The 17,036-nt window shown below is 57.3% G+C and overlaps 1 protein-coding gene across 1 annotated transcript in view; it reads right to left on the reverse strand.

The window, feature by feature from the left end:
* The window catches only part of NBEAL2 (neurobeachin like 2), a 37,660-nt gene extending 20,668 nt beyond the window's left edge, over window positions 1–16,992 (reverse strand). Inside the window, exons 1-12 of the mRNA XM_041714285.2 lie at window positions 16,644–16,992; window positions 10,265–10,353; window positions 8,957–9,121; window positions 7,863–7,944; window positions 4,449–4,789; window positions 4,293–4,375; window positions 3,205–3,290; window positions 1,950–2,235; window positions 1,767–1,873; window positions 847–924; window positions 675–758; window positions 456–554 (exon numbers count right to left, since the gene is read on the reverse strand). Coding sequence (XP_041570219.2) covers window positions 456–554; window positions 675–758; window positions 847–924; window positions 1,767–1,873; window positions 1,950–2,235; window positions 3,205–3,290; window positions 4,293–4,375; window positions 4,449–4,789; window positions 7,863–7,944; window positions 8,957–9,121; window positions 10,265–10,353; window positions 16,644–16,697 — 1,554 coding nt within the window. The 5' untranslated portion in view covers window positions 16,698–16,992. The remainder of the gene's footprint in view (window positions 1–455; window positions 555–674; window positions 759–846; window positions 925–1,766; window positions 1,874–1,949; window positions 2,236–3,204; window positions 3,291–4,292; window positions 4,376–4,448; window positions 4,790–7,862; window positions 7,945–8,956; window positions 9,122–10,264; window positions 10,354–16,643) is intronic.
* Window positions 16,993–17,036: the final 44 nt, after the last annotated feature.

Below are 17,036 nucleotides of genomic sequence, written 5' to 3' on the forward strand. Positions count from 1 at the left end.
ATAGTTTTGGAGATATCGCGCATCCAGAATTTTGGGGACCCCAAGCATCAAGAATCTTGGAGACCACCATGTATCAAGGATCCTGGAGGCCCTCATGCACCAAGAATTCTGAAGATTCTTGTGCATCCAGAATCTCGGAGCATTAAGACTCTCCATGCATGAAGTGTCTTGGAGGCCTCCACAAATCAAGGATCTCGGAGACCCTCATGCATGAAGCACCCTGGAGACCCTCCTGTGCCCAGCAGCACCAGAATGAGCAGTTCCACATCCAAAAGGCTCAGAACTCCCAAACCCAAGCACAACTCCGAGTGAAAGATGGACCCGGGACCCCTCGGAAGCTGCTGAGAAACCAGCAGAGTGGAGAGGATGGGGGGGCTCAGAACGGGGGCTGAGATCCACGGGAGCACCCAGTGCCGACAGCTTTGCCCAGAATCAGGAAAAGTGGGAATGCTCACCATGTTGAGGAGCTCCTGGAGCAGACGCTGGGTGGGCTGGCCCTGGCTCCTCAGCACCTCGTAGAGGTGGGTGTAGCCGATGCGCTCCTTGAACACCTCCTGGAAGCACAGGGACAGTGGAATCCCAGATGAGCCCCACCTCGTGTTAAGCCACCTCAACCCAGGTAAAAATACCCAAATCCCTCTGGTTTTGGGGTGTTCTCCTCAGGGGAGGCCCACCTTGGCTGATGGCGAGTTGCTCATGATGGCCGTGAGCACCCCAAGGGCATGGACAGCGATGGCGTCGGAGCTGCTGGCGTTGACCTACGGGGATACGGAAATGGGGGAGCCGCTGGGACATGGGAATGGGGGGGACACGGCCCACTGGGGTGATGGTTGAGTTATGGGGTACCTGCTGGAGTCCATCCCCGTTCCACGTGGGAACCTCGTCCTGGGCTTCACCCGCCTCCCGCGAGCCGCTGAGGTAGAGCTGTGGGACACGGGGTGGGCATGGGACACAGGGAAGGGGTTCTGGAGGGTCCCCACCCCATGGATGTGTCCCAGGATTATTCAGAGCCAGGAAGGGTGAGGATGGAGATGGAGGTGCCCAACCCTGGTGTCACCAAATGCCTGTCCCAGGGTCATTTAAAGAGGAAATGAGGGAGGGAGATTGAGGGAGATGATGAGGAGGGAGATGAGGAGGGAGATGAGGAGGGAGATGAGGGAATTCATGAGGGAGATCATGAGGGAGATCATGAGGGAGATCATGAGGGAGATCATGAGGGAGATCATGAGGGAGATCATGAGGGAGATCATGAGGGAGATCATGAGGGAGGACATGAGGGAGGACATGAGGGAGGACATGAGGGAGGACATGAGGGAGGACATGAGGGAGGACATGAGGGAGGACATGAGGGAGGACATGAGGGAGATCATGAGGGAGGACATGAGGGAGGACATGAGGGAGGACATGAGGGAGGACATGAGGGAGGACATGAGGGAGGACACGAGGGACGACACGAGGGACGACATGAGGGAGATCACGAGGGAGGACACGAGGGACGACACGAGGGACGACACGAGGGAGGACACGAGGGAGGACACGAGGGAGGACACGAGGGAGGACACGAGGGAGGACATGAGGGACACGGAGGCATCCAAACTTGGTGTCACCCATCTCAGGCTTGTTTGGCATCAGGAAGGTGAAGAGGATGGAAATGAGGATAGGGATGAAGATGGCGATAAGGACAGAAGATGGAGATGAGGATGGGGATGAGGACAGGGGATGAGGACAGGGGATGGAGATGGGGACACTGAGGCACCAGCCCGTACCTTGCTGTTCTGGAGGAGGCGGATGATGTGCTCGAAGCAGTTGTTGCTGAGGAACACGGCCTGGAGCACCGGCCGGTCCTGGCAGCTCAGCATGGCCGGGATGGCGTCTACGGACAGAGCGCCTGGCTCAGCCCCATCCCATCCCATCCCACATTCCCAAACCCCACCCCATTCCCAACCTACCCAACATGAGCACCCGCAGGGCGATGAGGCCGCCGGCCGCCTCGGGCGCCAGGGAGGCCGCGGGCAGGTCGGAGTTGAGCACCCTGAAATATCCATCCAGGAGGCTCCGCAGGGACACGGGGCCGGCGCCGGGGCTGGAGCCGTGCAGGACATGCACCGCGGCCACCACAGAGCGCAGTGTCGCCTCCTGCAGCGCGGGGCACGGGGGGGCCCCACCGCCGCCCCGCTGCAGCACCCCCAGCAGCACATCCAGCGCCGCCGGCGTGATGGCCTGGAGCGCGTTGGGCTGCGGGGTTGGGAACAGGTGGGAATTTGGGAATTCCGTTGCCCACTGGGACACGAGCCCGATACCGATCCCGTTATTTATCGAGCCCCTGGGGGTGTGAATCGTTTTAAAGCCAATTTTGGAATTATTGATTAAATGGATTTTGAATTGCTGCGGGAGTTAAAAGTGATTTCGGCTCCAAATTATTCGTCCAAGGATTTTTCAGCTTCCAGCCCAGAGGTGAGTGGGTGGTGAAGCAGCAGCTTCAGCTTAAAAGCCTCCCATAGTGTAATTATTTAATTAATTTTAACAATTAAATGTAATAGTCCAAGAAAATAATTTAACTTAGTAATTTAATTATTATATTTAACTATTTAATAATTTTAAAATAACTTCATTCAATAATTTAATTATTTAACTTATTTACATAAGTTAAATAATTTTGCTTTATTTTATTATTTCTTTTATTTCATTAGCTTCTATTATTAATATTAATAATAATATTAATTAATTATTTTCTATTATTTCTTTTATTTCATTAAACTTAATTATTTTATTATTAAGTTAAATTATTAATAACTTTATTTTATTTAATCGATAAGTAATTAACTATTAATTTAATTTAATTATTAATTAATTAAATAAAAATTATTTTAGTTATTTTGTTTTATTTTATTATTTTATTTGTTCTACGTCATTCTTTAATTCCTAATTTAATAAGTAATTTAAATAATTTTATTTTATTTTCAATTATTTTGAAAATTATTTTTATTTTTATTCATTAAAAAAAAAAATTATTTTTTATTTTAATACTTCAATTCTTGAATTTAATTACTTAATTTAACCTTTCTGAGCTGACCCCACTGAATTTAAGGCTGGAATGATACACAGGATTTTTAAAAGCTTTGGAAAATTTACTGGTTTAATTCCAGCCTTGGAATGAACAAAACTTTGGGGTTTATCCCTGCAATGAGGAGCTCCCATGGGTACCTTGGATCCGGAGAGGATGGCTCCAAAAAGATGGATAATCCGGAGCTGGATTGTTTCCGGGAGCTGCTTCCCACCTTGGAAACTCTCTGTGAGGATGAGGAGGGACAGATTTCATCAGAGGAGCAAACAGCAAAAAAAAAAACCAAAACCAAAACCAAACAGAGAAGGGCTCCTTTCTAGCTAAAAATAGGGAAAAATTCCTTTTCTCACCCAAAATATAGGGAAAAATCCCTTTCCTACCCAAATCCACCCCATGGGGGTGCAGGACCCTGCTGGTGGTGGAGAGGATGCGGATGCTCCAGGTATTCCAGCTCTGGTTGTGCCAGGAACGGGGTTTTGGCCCCAAAAACGGGGATTTGTGCCAAACTCGGGTTCAGTTGGGGGTTTACGGGCAGGAGTTTTAGGGGATTTTTGCAACGGTGCTGCCTCTAAAAGGGGATTTTGGGGCTTCCCTGATAAAAATCCCCTGTTGTGTTGATTTCTGTGGGTTCTGCAGGTGGTGCTGGGCTTAATTCCTGCTTTGGGATCCTGTTCCTCTTCCCAGGACACGGGAGCAGGTACAGGATCCTAAATTTCTGGGGCAGGCGTAGGATAACCTGGAATGGCATCCTATATTTGCCCTGGAATCCTACAATAATCCTGAGATACGTAGAGGATAATCTGGAGCAGATGTGGGATCCCGCATTTGTGGGATAAATCCAGGATAACTTGGAGCAGGTGTGGGATCCCATATTTGTGGGACAAGTACAGGAAAACCTGGAGCAGGTGTGGGATCCCATATTTGTGGGACAAGTACAGGAAAACCTGGAGCAGGTGTGGGATCCCACATTTGTGGGATTTGTACAGGATAACCTGGAGCAGATGTGGGATAAGTACAGGATAACCTGGAGCAGATGTGGGATCCCATATTTGTGGGATTTGTACAGGATAACCTGGAGCAGGTGCGGGATCCTTTAAGGTCCTTGGACCTACCCCTGAACACACCATCCTCCACGGATCCTATAAATATTCCCTGATCCCACCCCTGGACCCTCTCCCCACTTCGGGATCCCACACCGACCCTTCCCTTTCCCAAATCCCGCTTTTACCTTGGAAAAAGGCACCGAACTCGGGGGGCAGCGGGGCGGGTGCGAACTTGTATTTGCTCTTCTCCTTGGAGCTGATGGATTCCCTGGAAAGACAGGGGTGAGGGGAGGGGATCCAGGACGGGGGAGGGAATTTGGGATGCGGGGGGCGTCCCTCACCCGCTCAGCTGCCGCCGCCAGGTCTGGTAGGGGTCGAGGAAGCACTCGCAGAGGTGCAGGGCGTGGAGCATCCCGTTTTCCAGCTGGGTCCGGTTTTCCAGCTGTGTCCCATTTTCCGGCCGTGTCCCCTTTTCCAGCTGTGCCCCATTTTCCAGCTGTGCCCCATTCTGCTGGCTCTCCAGCTGTGTCCCGTTTTCTGGCCGTGTCCCCTTTTCCAGCTGTGCCCCATTTTCCAGCTGTGCCCCATTCTGCTGGCTCTCCAGCTGTGTCCCATTTTCCAGCCGTGTCCCCTTGTTTTCCAGCTGTGCCCGGCTCCGCTCGTCCCCCGGGATGCTCCGCAGCTGCCGGGAAAGCCCAGCTTTAATCCCTGACACGCTCCAAAAAACGGGATGCGGTTTTTTGGGTGGAGAACTCCTCTTTGTGGGGAGAATGGGATCATCCATCCATCCATCCATCCATCCATCCATCCATCCATCCATCCATCCATCCATCCATCCATCCATCCATCCATCCATCCATCCATCCATCCATCCATCCATCCATCCATCCATCCATCCATCCATCCATCCATCCATCCATCCATCAACCAATCAGAGCCCAGAGCAGCACAAGCCGGGATGCACTGACCAATCAGCAGCTAGAGTCACACCACCTGTAGGGCTGCTGACCAATGAGAACTCAGAGCTGCACTGACCAATCAGCACCTGGCACTGCAAAGCTGTTGGCCAATCAGCACCAGAGCAGCACAAGCTGTGGACTCATGAACCAATCAAATTACAAAGCAACGCAACCTGTACAACTCTCAACCAATCAACATCAAGAGTCACACAAGCTGGGGACTCACAGACCAATCAGCATCCAGACTCACACAACCTATAGAGACACTGGCCAATCAGAAGTCAGTCACACAGCCTGTGCACTGTGCCTGCTGGCCAATCAAATCCCAGAGCAGCACAACCTGTAGAGCTCTCAACCAATCAGCATCCAGAATCACACAACCTATAGAGACACTGGCCAATCAGAACTCAGTCACACAGCCTGTGCACTCACTGACCAATCAAATCCCTGAGCAGCACAACCTGTAGAGCTCCTGACCAATCAGAGCCCAGATTCACATAACGTATGGACTCAGCGACCAATCAGCGCTGAGCCCCTCCCCAGCCAATCAGGCCCTGCCCATTCTCATTCCCAGCTCTGTTCCATTCCCTTTCCCATTCTCATTCCCATGACCATTCCCATTCCAATGATTGTTCCCGTTCCTGTCCCCATTCCCATTCCCATGACCCTTCTCATTCCCATTCTCATTCCTGTGCCCATTCCCACTCTCATTCCTGTTCCCGCTCCTGTCCCCATTCCCATTCCCGTTCCAATTCCTGTTCCCACTCCTACTCGTGTTCCCGTTCCCATTCCCACTCCCGTTCCCGCTCCCATTCCTGTTCCTATTCTCATTCCCGCTCACATTCCCATTCTCATTCCCACTCCCATTCCCGTTCCCACACCCATTCCGACTCCCATTCCTGTTCCCATTCTTATTCCTGCTCACATTCCCATTCCAATTCCCATTCCAATTCTCATTCCCACTCCCATTCCTGTTCCCTCTCCCATTCATGCTCCTGCTCCCGTTCCCATTCTCATTCCTGCCCACATTCCCGTTCCCATTCCCGTTACTGTTCCCACTCCCATTCCTGCTCATATTCCCATTCCCACTCCTGTTCCCATTCCAATTCTCATTCCTGCTCACATTCCCATTCCTGTTCCCACTCCCACTCCCTTTCCTGTTCCATTCCAATTCTCATTCCCATTCCCACTCCCGTTCCCACTCCCGTTCTCATTCCTGCTCACATTCCTGTTCCTGTTCCCATTCCAATTCTCATTCCTGCTCACATTCCCACTCCCATTCACGCTCCTGCTCCTGTTCCCATTCTTATTCCCGCTCACATTCCCATCCCCACTCCTGCTCCCATTCCTGTTCCCATTCCCATTCCTGCTCCTACTCCTATTCCCATTCTCATTTCTGCTCACATTCCCATTCCCGCTCCCATTCCTGCTCCTGCTCCCATTCACGCTCCCACTACTGTTCCCATTCTCATTCCTGCTCACATTCCCATTCCTGTTCCTACTCCCACTCCCTTTCCTGTTCCCATTCCAATTCTCATTCCCGCTCCCATTCCCACTCCCATTCCCACTCCCACTCCCGTTCTCATTCCTGTTCCCACTCCCATTCCTGTTCCCATTCCAATTCTCATTCCCTCTCACATTCCCATTCCCACTCCCATTCCTGCTCCCATTCCTGCTCCCATTCCCATTCCCGCTCCTACTCCTATTCCCATTCTCATTTCTGCTCACATTCCCATTCCCATTCCTGTTCCTGCTCCCACTCCTGTTCCTGTTCCCACTCTCATTCACGCTCCTGCTCACATTCCCATTCCCGCTCCCATTCCCCCTCCTGCTCCTGTTCCCATTCTCATTCCTGCGCATATTCCCATTCCTGTTCCCATTCCAATTCTCATTCCTGCTCACATTCCCACTCCCATTCACGCTCCTGCTCCTGTTCCCATTCTTATTCCTGCTCACATTCCCATTCCCACTCCCATTCCTGATCCCATGCCCATTCCTGCTCCTACTCCTATTCCCATTCTCATTTCTGCTCACATTCCCATTCCCATTCCTGTTCCCGCTCCCACTCCTGTTCCTGTTCCTACTCTCATTCACGCTCCTGCTCACATTCCCATTCCCGCTCCCATTCCCGCTCCCACTCCTGTTCCTGTTCCCACTCTCATTCATGCTCCTGCTCACATTCCCATTCCTGCTCCCATTCCTGCTCCCGCTCCCATTCACGCTCCCACTACTGTTCCCATTCTCATTCCTGCTCACATTCCCATTCCTGTTCCCACTCCCACTCCCTTTCCTGTTCCCATTCCAATTCTCATTCCTGCTCCCACTGCCGCTCCCGTTCCCACTCCCACTCCCGTTCTCATTCCTGCTCACATTCCCATTCCTGTTCCCACTCCCTTTCCTGTTCCCATTCCAATTCTCATTCCCATTCCCACTCCCGTTCTCATTCCTGCTCACATTCCCATTCCTGTTCCCATTCCAATTCTCATTCCCGCTCCCATTCCCACTCCCATTCTCATTCCTGCTCCCATTCCTGCTCATATTCCCATTCCCACTCCTGTTCCCATTCCAATTCTCATTCCTGCTCACATTCCCACTCCCATTCACGCTCCTGCTCCTGTTCCCATTCTTATTCCCACTCACATTCCCATTCCCATTCCCATATTCCCGTTCCCACTCCCACTCCTGCTCCCATTCCCCCTCCCGTTCCTGCTCCCATTCCCATATTCCCGTTCCCACTCCCACTCCCGCTCCCATTCCCCCTCCCGTTCCCATTCCCGCTCCCACTCCCGCTCCCACCTGGCTCCCGCAGAGGCGCAGCAGCCGCAGCACGTGCGGGAGGCAGCCGGGGCTCCGGTCGGGCTGGATGTTCTCCAGGTTCCTGGAACGGAAAACATCGGGAATCCACCGGCACCGCAGGGGGAAGGAAATTTGGGAAGGGGAAGAGGGAAATTTGGGGGGGAATAAAGCGCTTGGAGCAGGGAAAATGCCATTAAAAATTCTTATATTTTACACAGTTTTTATTAGAGTGTGTTGTGTTATTAATGTTTGTTATTAATAATAAAAATAATTAAATTTTTTTTTAGACATGTGATGCAATTTGGGGAGGATACTCCACTGGGAGGGAATGATGAAATTTTAGGGGAAATTGTGATTTTTTTATTATTATATTTTTATCGTATTACATTATTATTATTAATACATATTATAATATATATTATAATATATAAACATGTAATAAATAATATATATTATATATATGATATATAATATATTATATAATAATATAATAAATATATAAAATACATATATAATAAATATAAAGTATACAATATTATATAAAATATCAATAAACAATAATAATTATTATTATCACGATTTTATAATAATTATTTTTAGAGATGTGATGCACTTTTGGAGGGGGCACTACACTGCGGGAAGTGACAGAATTTTGGGGGGCAATAACATTTATTTTTTAACACTTATAAATTAACACTTATTATTTAACACTTATAATTTATTTTTTAAATGACTATATTTTTAAAATATTTTGTTATTGTGTATTATGCATAATTACTGCTGTTATTATTATCACTATTATTATTATCACTACTGCTATTATTATTATTGTCATTATTATTATTATTAATTATTATTATTCCTATTATTATTATTAATTATTTTTAAAGACGGCACCCGCTTTAGAGGGGATTTGGGGGGGACCCCAAACTTCACAATGCTTCCCCTCAGGGAGAAATTCCGTGGGGTTTTTTTTGGGATTTTGGGCCGCACATCCCCAGTGCCAAGGGATGCTCTGGGACCAACCCAGACCCGGCGGGGACAGAATTTTGGGGGTGGGATGAGGGGGCACAGGGGGATTTGGGGTCACCCACCTGCAGATGATGATGAAGAACTTGAGGAGCAGCAGGGCCTGGCCCAGCCCCGTCCCCCGGTCCCCGTCGCGCGTCCCCAGGGCCACGCTGTGCCCCAACCTCTGGCTCAGCACCTGCAGCACCTCCCGCGGCAGCGCCGGGATCTCCGAGCCCGCCTCCTCGGGCCTGGCCGGATTTGGGGTGCAGGATGTGACCCCGCTGTCCCCGGGGTGCCCCCGAAGCGCCGGATGGCTCCGACCGCCGCGGGGAGCGGATGAGGCGCCGCAGCCGCCGCGCGCGGCCGGACGCGGGTTTGGCGCCCCACGTGGGGTTTGGGGACAGCCGAGGGTTTTGGGGGACAGCCAGGGGGGCTGGGGTCACCCACAGGGGTGCTGGGGTCACCCACAGGGGTCACTCAGGGGTGCTGGGGTCACCCACAGGGGTGCTGGGGTCACTCAGGGGTCACTCAGGGGTGCTGGGGTCACCCACAGGGGTCAGCCAGGGGTGCTGGGGTCACCCACAGGGGTCAGCCAGGGATGCTGGGTTCATGCAGGGGTACTGCGGACCACTCGGGAGGGTCATCTTGGGGTCACTCAGGGATGTTTGGGGTCATCCAGGGGTGCTGGGGTCCACTGAGAGGAGTCATTTGGGGGTGTTGGAGGTCACTTGGGGGTGCTGGGGGTTACTCAGGGATGCTGGGGTCACTCAGGGGCACTGGGGACCACCTGGGAGGGTCATCTTGGGGTCACTTGGGGGTGCTGGGGGTCACTCAGGGATGTTTGGGTCATCCAGGGTGGTCACTCAGGGGTGCTGGGGGTCACCCACAGGGGTCACTCAGGGATTTTGGGGTTATCCAGGGGTGCTGGGGACCACCTGGGAGGGTCATCTTGGGGTCACTTGGGGGTGCTGGGGGTCACTCAGGGATTTAGGGGTCATCCAGGGATGCTGGGGACCTACTCAGAGGGGTCACTCAGGGGTGTTGGAGGTCACTCAGGGGTGCTGGGGGTCACCTCCAGGGGTCACTCAGGGATGTTGGGGTCATTCAGGGGCACTGGGGACCACCCAGAGGGGTCACTCAGGGATGTTGGGGGTCACCTCCAGGGGTCACTTGGGGGTGCTGGGGTCATCCAGGGGTGCTGGGGGATCACTTGGGCAGGACATTTAGGGGTGCTGGGGTCAGCCAGGGGTGTTGGAGGCCACCCAGGAATGCCTGAGGGTCATCCGTGGGTGCTGGGGTCATCCCGGGTGGGGTCACTCAGGGCTGTCTGGGGTCACTCAGGGGTGTTTGGGGTCACTGAGCGGGGTCACCGCAGGGTTTTGGGGTCCCACCTGCGGGGCTCCAGCGAGGGCAGGGCGATGACCCTCTCGAAGCTGGCGACGAAGGCCTCCAGCCACTGCTGCAGGTAGGACAGGTCCTTCTGCAAGGGAGGGCGGGGCTGGGGCTGGCAGCCAATCACGGCCCTCCATGGCCCCCCCGCCCACAGGGATTGGCCAATCACAGCCAGAGAAACCAGCCCCGCCCACTTAGGTGTGTGACACGCCCGTGGGAGCCACTGACCAATCAGAACCTCGAACCGCACAACCTGCGAAGCCTCTGACCAATCAGAACCTCGAACCGCACAACCTGCAAAGCCTCTGACCAATCAGAACCTAGAACCGCACAACCTGCGAAGGCACTGACCAATCAGAGCCCAGCACTGCATCACCTGTGGACTCGCTGACCAATCAGCAGCCAGAGCCACAAAAACCTGTGGAGGTGCTGAGCCAATCAGAGCCCAGCACAGCGCAACCTGTGGTACTCACCGGCCAATCAGCTCGCAGAGCACCTGTCCCTGCAGCCAATCAGGGCCCAGCGGGCCCTGCCCAGCCCAGCGGTGGTTGTGCAATGGTGACAGCAGCGACAGAAGTGACAGCAGGGGACCCACCCAGTGCCCCGGGGGCACCCCAGCCCTGGGCACCCCGAGGTGGCACCTTCAGGTGTCCCCCAGCCCTGAGCACCTCATGGGCCACCTCGGTGTCACCCACAGTCCCGGGCACCACATGTGGCACCTCGGTGTCACCCCAGTTCCTGAGCACCCCGACAGGGCACCTTTGGGTGCCCCGTGTCCCTCAGCACCCCCGTGCTGCACCTTGGGGTCACACGGAGCCCTGAGCACCCCAGTGTGGCCCCTTTAGTGTCACCCCCATCCCTGAGCACCCCAACAGGGCACTTTGGGGTCACAGGGAGCCCCGAGCACCCCAGTGTGGCACCTTTAGTGTCACCCCCATCCCTGAGCACCCCAACAGGGCACTTTGGGGTCACACGGAGCCCCGAGCACCCCAGTGTGGCACCTTTAGTGTCACCCCCATCCCTGAGCACCCCAACATGGAACTTTGGGGTCACACGGAGCCCCGAGCACCCCAGTGTGGCACTTTTAGGGTCCCTCTCGTCCCCGAGCACCCAGCGCTGCCCTTTGGGGTCACTCACAGCCCTGGGCGCTGCACTGCACCAATTTGGGGTCCCTGTGCACCCCAGTGTGGCACCTTGGGGACCCCCAAACCCTCCTTGGGGTCACCCCAATCCCTGAACACCCCGAGTCCCCCGACATCCCGCGGTGTCCCCCCATTCCCACGGGGACCGTCCCCACTTTTCCGGGATCCCGGCGCTCCCCCAGTCACCGCCTGAACGCGGAGTGGGGGTGGGGGGACACCCCAAAATCCGCCTCCCCCGCACTTCCCGCTCCACCCCGAGCGTCCCTCGGTGTCCCCACGTCCCCAAGGCCGGTACCTGTCCCCGCGGGTGGCCGTGGCCATCCATGTCCCCGCAGCCGTGGGAGCGGCACCGGCGCGGCGGGGCCGGAACGGGGTGCGGGGGGTGCTTAGAGGGGGGGCCCCCCTTTTTTGTCACTTTGTCGCTTGTGCAAAGCCACCGAAAAAGCCCCAGAGCCAGGAAATGCCAAGTCACCCGCGGCCCCACGGCGCTTCCTGCCCCGCTCGGTGCCACCGGCCCCGCTCGGGGACCCCGCGGTGCCACCGGCGGCCCCCCGGAATTATCCCGGAATTCCCTACAAATCCAACCCCAAATCCTGCCCCAGCCTTGAGTTCGCCCCCAAATTCCCGGAGCACCCACCGGGAGCTGCACCCCTTCCCCCAAACTCCCGGTGCGCCCTCCCGGTGCCGGTGTCCCGGAATTCCCGGTGCCGGTGTCCCGGAATTCCCGGTGCCGGTGTCCCGGAATTCCCGGTGCGCCCACCTGGAGCTGCTGTTCCAAAATCGCCGGGGCACCGGCGCGGAGCTGCATCCCGGAATTCCCGCTGTGCCCACCGGAGCGGTGTGCCCCCGAGCTCCCGGTGTGCCCCCGAGCTCCCGGTGCCGGTGCCGGTGGCGGTGCCGCCCCGCGGAGCTGTCGCAGCCGGTTCCCGGCTGGCAGAGCCTGTTGGGCGGCTTCGGGGCTCGGCCGGCGCGGAGCCGCCTGGGAGCGCCGGGAATCCGAACCGGGAATGGGAACCGGGGATCCGAACCGGGAATGGGAACTGGGGATCCGAACCGGGAATGGGAACCGGGAATCCAAACCGGGAATCCAAACCGGGAATCCGAACCGGGAATACCCAGCCGGGGATCTGAACCGGGAATGGGAACTGGGGATCCGAACCGGGAATGCCCAGCTGGGAATCCGAACCGGGAATGACAGACCGGGAATCTGAACTGGGAATGCCCAGCCGGGAATCCGAACCGGGAATGGGAACCGGGAATGCCAGACTGGGAATCCGAACCGGGAATGGGAACTGGGGATCCAAACCGGGAATGACAGACCGGGAATGGGAACCGGGAATGCCAGAGCAGGAATCCGAACCAGGAATGACAGACTGAGAATCGAACTGGGAATGGGAACTGGGAATGCCAGACCGGGAATGCCAGACTGGGAATGGGAACCAGGAACGACAGACCGAGAATCCAAATCGGGAATGGGAACCGGGAATCCAAACTGGGAATGCCCAGCCGGGAATCCAGACCGGGAATGGGAACCGGGAATGTCAGACCGGGAATGGGAACCGGGAATGCCAGACGGGGAATCCAAACCGGGAATCCAAACCAGGAGTGCCCAGCCAGGAATTCGGACCAGGAATGCCCAGCCTGGAACGCCAGACCGGGAATGGGAACCAGGAATCCGGACCGGGAATGCCCAGCCGGGAATCTGAACCGGGAATGCCAGACCGGGAATCCGAACCGGGAATGGCAGACTGAGAATTGAACTGGGAATGGGAACCGGGAATGCCAGACCGGGAACGGGAACTGGGGATCCAAACCGGGAATGGGAACCGGGAATCTGAACCGGGAATGCCCAGCCGGGAATCCGAACTGGGAATGGGAACCGGGAATGCGAACCGGGAATGCCAGACCGGGAATGCCCAGCCGGGAATCCAGACCGGGAATGGGAACCGGTAATGTCAGACCGGGAATGGGAACCGGGAATGCCAGACCGGGAATCCGGACCGGGAATGCCAGACCGGGAATCCGGACCGGGAATGCCCAGCCGGGAACGCCGCCCTTCTGCCAGGAGCCCCCCAAAAAGTGACGGTGACAAAGCCGCGGGGATGTCACCCCCTGCCCTGAGCGCCGCGGGTGACACCGAGTGACCCCGCGGGGCTGGCACTGGGGTGGGACAGCACGGCCAGCCCTGGGGACAGCCCTGTCCCCTGTCCCCTGTCCCATGTCCCCTGTCCCCTGCCAGACCGGTGACAGCAGCTCTGTCCTGCTTTGAAGCCACCGGAGACACCGCGGCCATGCCCGGGCCACCGCTGGGGGGTGGCAACAGGGACACCGCCATCGAGGGGACACTGCCATTGAGGGGACACCGCCATCGAGGAGACACCACCATCGAGTGACACCGCCATCCACTGCCATCCACTGCCATCGAGTGACACTGCCATCGAGTGACACTGCCATCGAGGGGACACCACCATCGAGTGGCACTGCCATTGAGGGGACACCGCCATCGAGTGACACCGCCATCGAGTGACACCGCCATCCAGGGGACACCGCCATCCAGGGGACACCGCCATCCAGGGGACACTGCCATCCACTGCCATCGAGTGACACTGCCATCGAGGGGACACCGCCATCCACTGCCATCGAGGGGACACCGCCATTGAGTGACACTGCCATCGAGGTGACACTGCCATCGAGGTGACACTGCCATCCACTGCCATCGAGGGGACACCGCCATCCAGGGGACACTGCCATCGAGTGGCACTGCCATTGAGGGGACACCGCCATCGAGGGGACACCGCCATCCACTGCCATCGAGGGGACACCGCCATCGAGTGGCACTGCCATTGAGGGGACACCGCCATCGAGTGACACCGCCATCGAGTGACACCGCCATCGAGGGGACACCGCCATCGAGGGGACACCGGCATCGAGGGGACACCGCCATCGAGGGGACACTGCCATCCAGGGGACACCACCATCTAGGGGACACCGCCATTGAGGGGACACCGCCATCGAGTGACATTGCCATCCAGGAGACACCGCCGTCGAGGGGACACTGTCATCAAGGGGACACCGCCATCACCTGGGCCATGTCCCCCCAGCCTTGTCCTCGCCAGGGCCTTGGGGACACGGCTGTGGCACAGGCCCCAGGGTTTTGCTCTGTGACCTGGCTGGGAGGTGACACCGGGCTCTGGCCACGTCCCTGGTGCCTCAGAGGTGGCACGGCCACCCCACCGGTGTGGCACGGCCAGCAGGACACCTGGACAAGTGGCACCTGTCCCCTGTGAGCGCCCTGGCAGCACGATGGGACCCTGCAGGGCCATCAGACCCTGGTGGCACCGCATGTGTCCCCACGGACACTCCACAGTGTGACATGTGTCCCCTGCCACCACGCACACCCCTGATGGATGGCACAGGTCCCCATCCATGTCCCCTCTGTGACCACAAACAGCTGGAGGGTGGCACCTGTCCCCACATGGCCATGGCCACCTCGATGGTGTGGCACCTGTCCCCAGAGTGCCACGGTCACCTCAGTGCTGTGGCACCTGTCCCCACATGGCCACAGCCACCTCAGTGATGTGGCACTTGTCCCTGCACAACCACGGCCACCTCAGTGACCCCATGGCACCATGGCCACCCTGACAATGTGACACCTGTCCCCAGAGTGCCACGGCCACCTCAGTGCTATGGCACCTGTCCCCACATGGCCACGGCCACCTCAGCGCTGTGACACTTGTCCTCAGAGTGCCACGGTCACCTCAGCGCTGTGACACCTGTCCCCACATGGCCACAGCCACCTCAGTGCTGTGGCACCTGTCCCCAGAGTGCCACGGCCACCTCAGTGACCCCATGGCCACCCTGACAATGTGGCACCTGTCCCCAGAGTGCCATGGTCACCTCAATGGTGTGGCACCTGTCCCCACATGGCCACGGTCACCTCAGTGCTGTGACACTTGTCCTCAGAGTGCCACGGCCACCTCAGTGCTGTGACACCTGTCCCCAGAGTGCCACGGCCACCTCAGTTCTGTGACACTTGTCCCCAGACAACCACGGTCACCTCAGTGACCCCATGGCACCATGGCCACCCTGGCAATGTGTCACCTGTCCCCAGAGTGCCACGGTCACCTCAGTGCTGTGACACCTGTCCCCACATGGCCACGGTCACCTCGATGGTGTGGCACCTGTCCCCAGAGTGCCACGGTCACCTCAGCACTGTGACACCTGTCCCCACATGGCCATGGCCACCTCAGTGACCCCATGGCCACCCTGACAATGTGGCACCTGTCCCCAGAGTGCCACGGCCACCTCAGCGCTGTGACACCTGTCCCCACATGGCCATGGCCACCTCAGTGATGTGGCACTTGTCCCTGCATAACCACGGTCACCTCAGTGACCCCATGGCACCATGGCCACCCTGGCAATGTGGCACCTGTCCCCGTGTCACCCCCCCAGCACGTGGCCCTGTCCCCCCTGTCCCAGGTGACATCGTGGGGCCAGCTGAGGTGACAGACCCCATGGGTGTCCCCAACCCGGGCCACAGCGGGGTTTTGGGGGAGCAGCTTCACCCCAAAACCCCCCAGGGTGGGCGACACGGGGGTGGTGACACTTGGGTGCCACCTCTCCGGCAGGACCCGCCCCCACCCGGGGGACAAAACGACCACGAGCGACTTTTGGGGTGGCGCTGGGGGGGTCCCCACCTAAGGACCCACTTGGGGACATCCCCCAGGAGTGGCAGAGGGCGCCGGGGGTCCCCCAAAACCGCCCCCCCGCCCCTCCGAGCGCGCTGTCCCCGCCCTGTCGCCGCTCCAATGTCACCTGTCGCCGGGCGGTGGCGCCGGCAGGGGACACGCGGACCCCAAAAATCCTCCCCAAAAATTTGGGGACCCCCAAACCCCCGTGGGGAGGGGCGAGATGGGGCGGGGGGACCCCAAATTCACCCCGGGAAAGGGGAGCGGGATGGGTGTGGGGGGGTCCCCGCGGGATGCGCTGTCCCCAAGGTGGTGGTGGGGGTGTCACGGGGGGGTGGGTGGCTTTGGGGACACCGCGCAGGTGACAACGGCGTGGGGGGGGGACGCGGGGGTGGGTTTGGGGTGTGACAGCGCAGGGGGGGATGCGACAATGGGGGGGACGGGGACATGGGGGAGGGAGGGAGCGGGTGGGGGGTGGGTGGGGGGGTGTCCCCGGTGTGGTGGCAGCCCGGGGGTGGCAGTGGCAGGTGGCGGTGGCCGTGGCTCACCTTGGCGAAGTAGAGCATCCAGAGCTCGCAGAGCCGCTCCCGGGGAGAAGCCATGCCCGGGGCCGGGACCGACAGCGGCTCCGCCCCACCGAGCCCCCCTCCCACCCCCGGTACCTCCCCCAGGTGTGGGGGGGGGCGGGGACTCCCCTCCACCTGCTGGGGACCCTTCCTCACCCTCCGCTTCTCCCTTTTTCCTATTCCCGCATCCCCGCGCGGTCATTAATGGGGTGAGGAAGGCAAAGCCGCACCCCACCCAAATAATTAGCGCTGATTAGCTCAGCTGAGCCCTACTCGCCCTCGGAGATGCCCTGCACGAACCAAACTCGGCGCTTTCGCCTCTTTTCCCCGTTTAATCTCCTTTTTAAGCGTTCCCCAAACATTTAATGGGGAATT

This window comes from Taeniopygia guttata, chromosome 2, assembly GCF_048771995.1.
Source record: "Taeniopygia guttata chromosome 2, bTaeGut7.mat, whole genome shotgun sequence".
NCBI lineage: Eukaryota > Metazoa > Chordata > Aves > Passeriformes > Estrildidae > Taeniopygia > Taeniopygia guttata.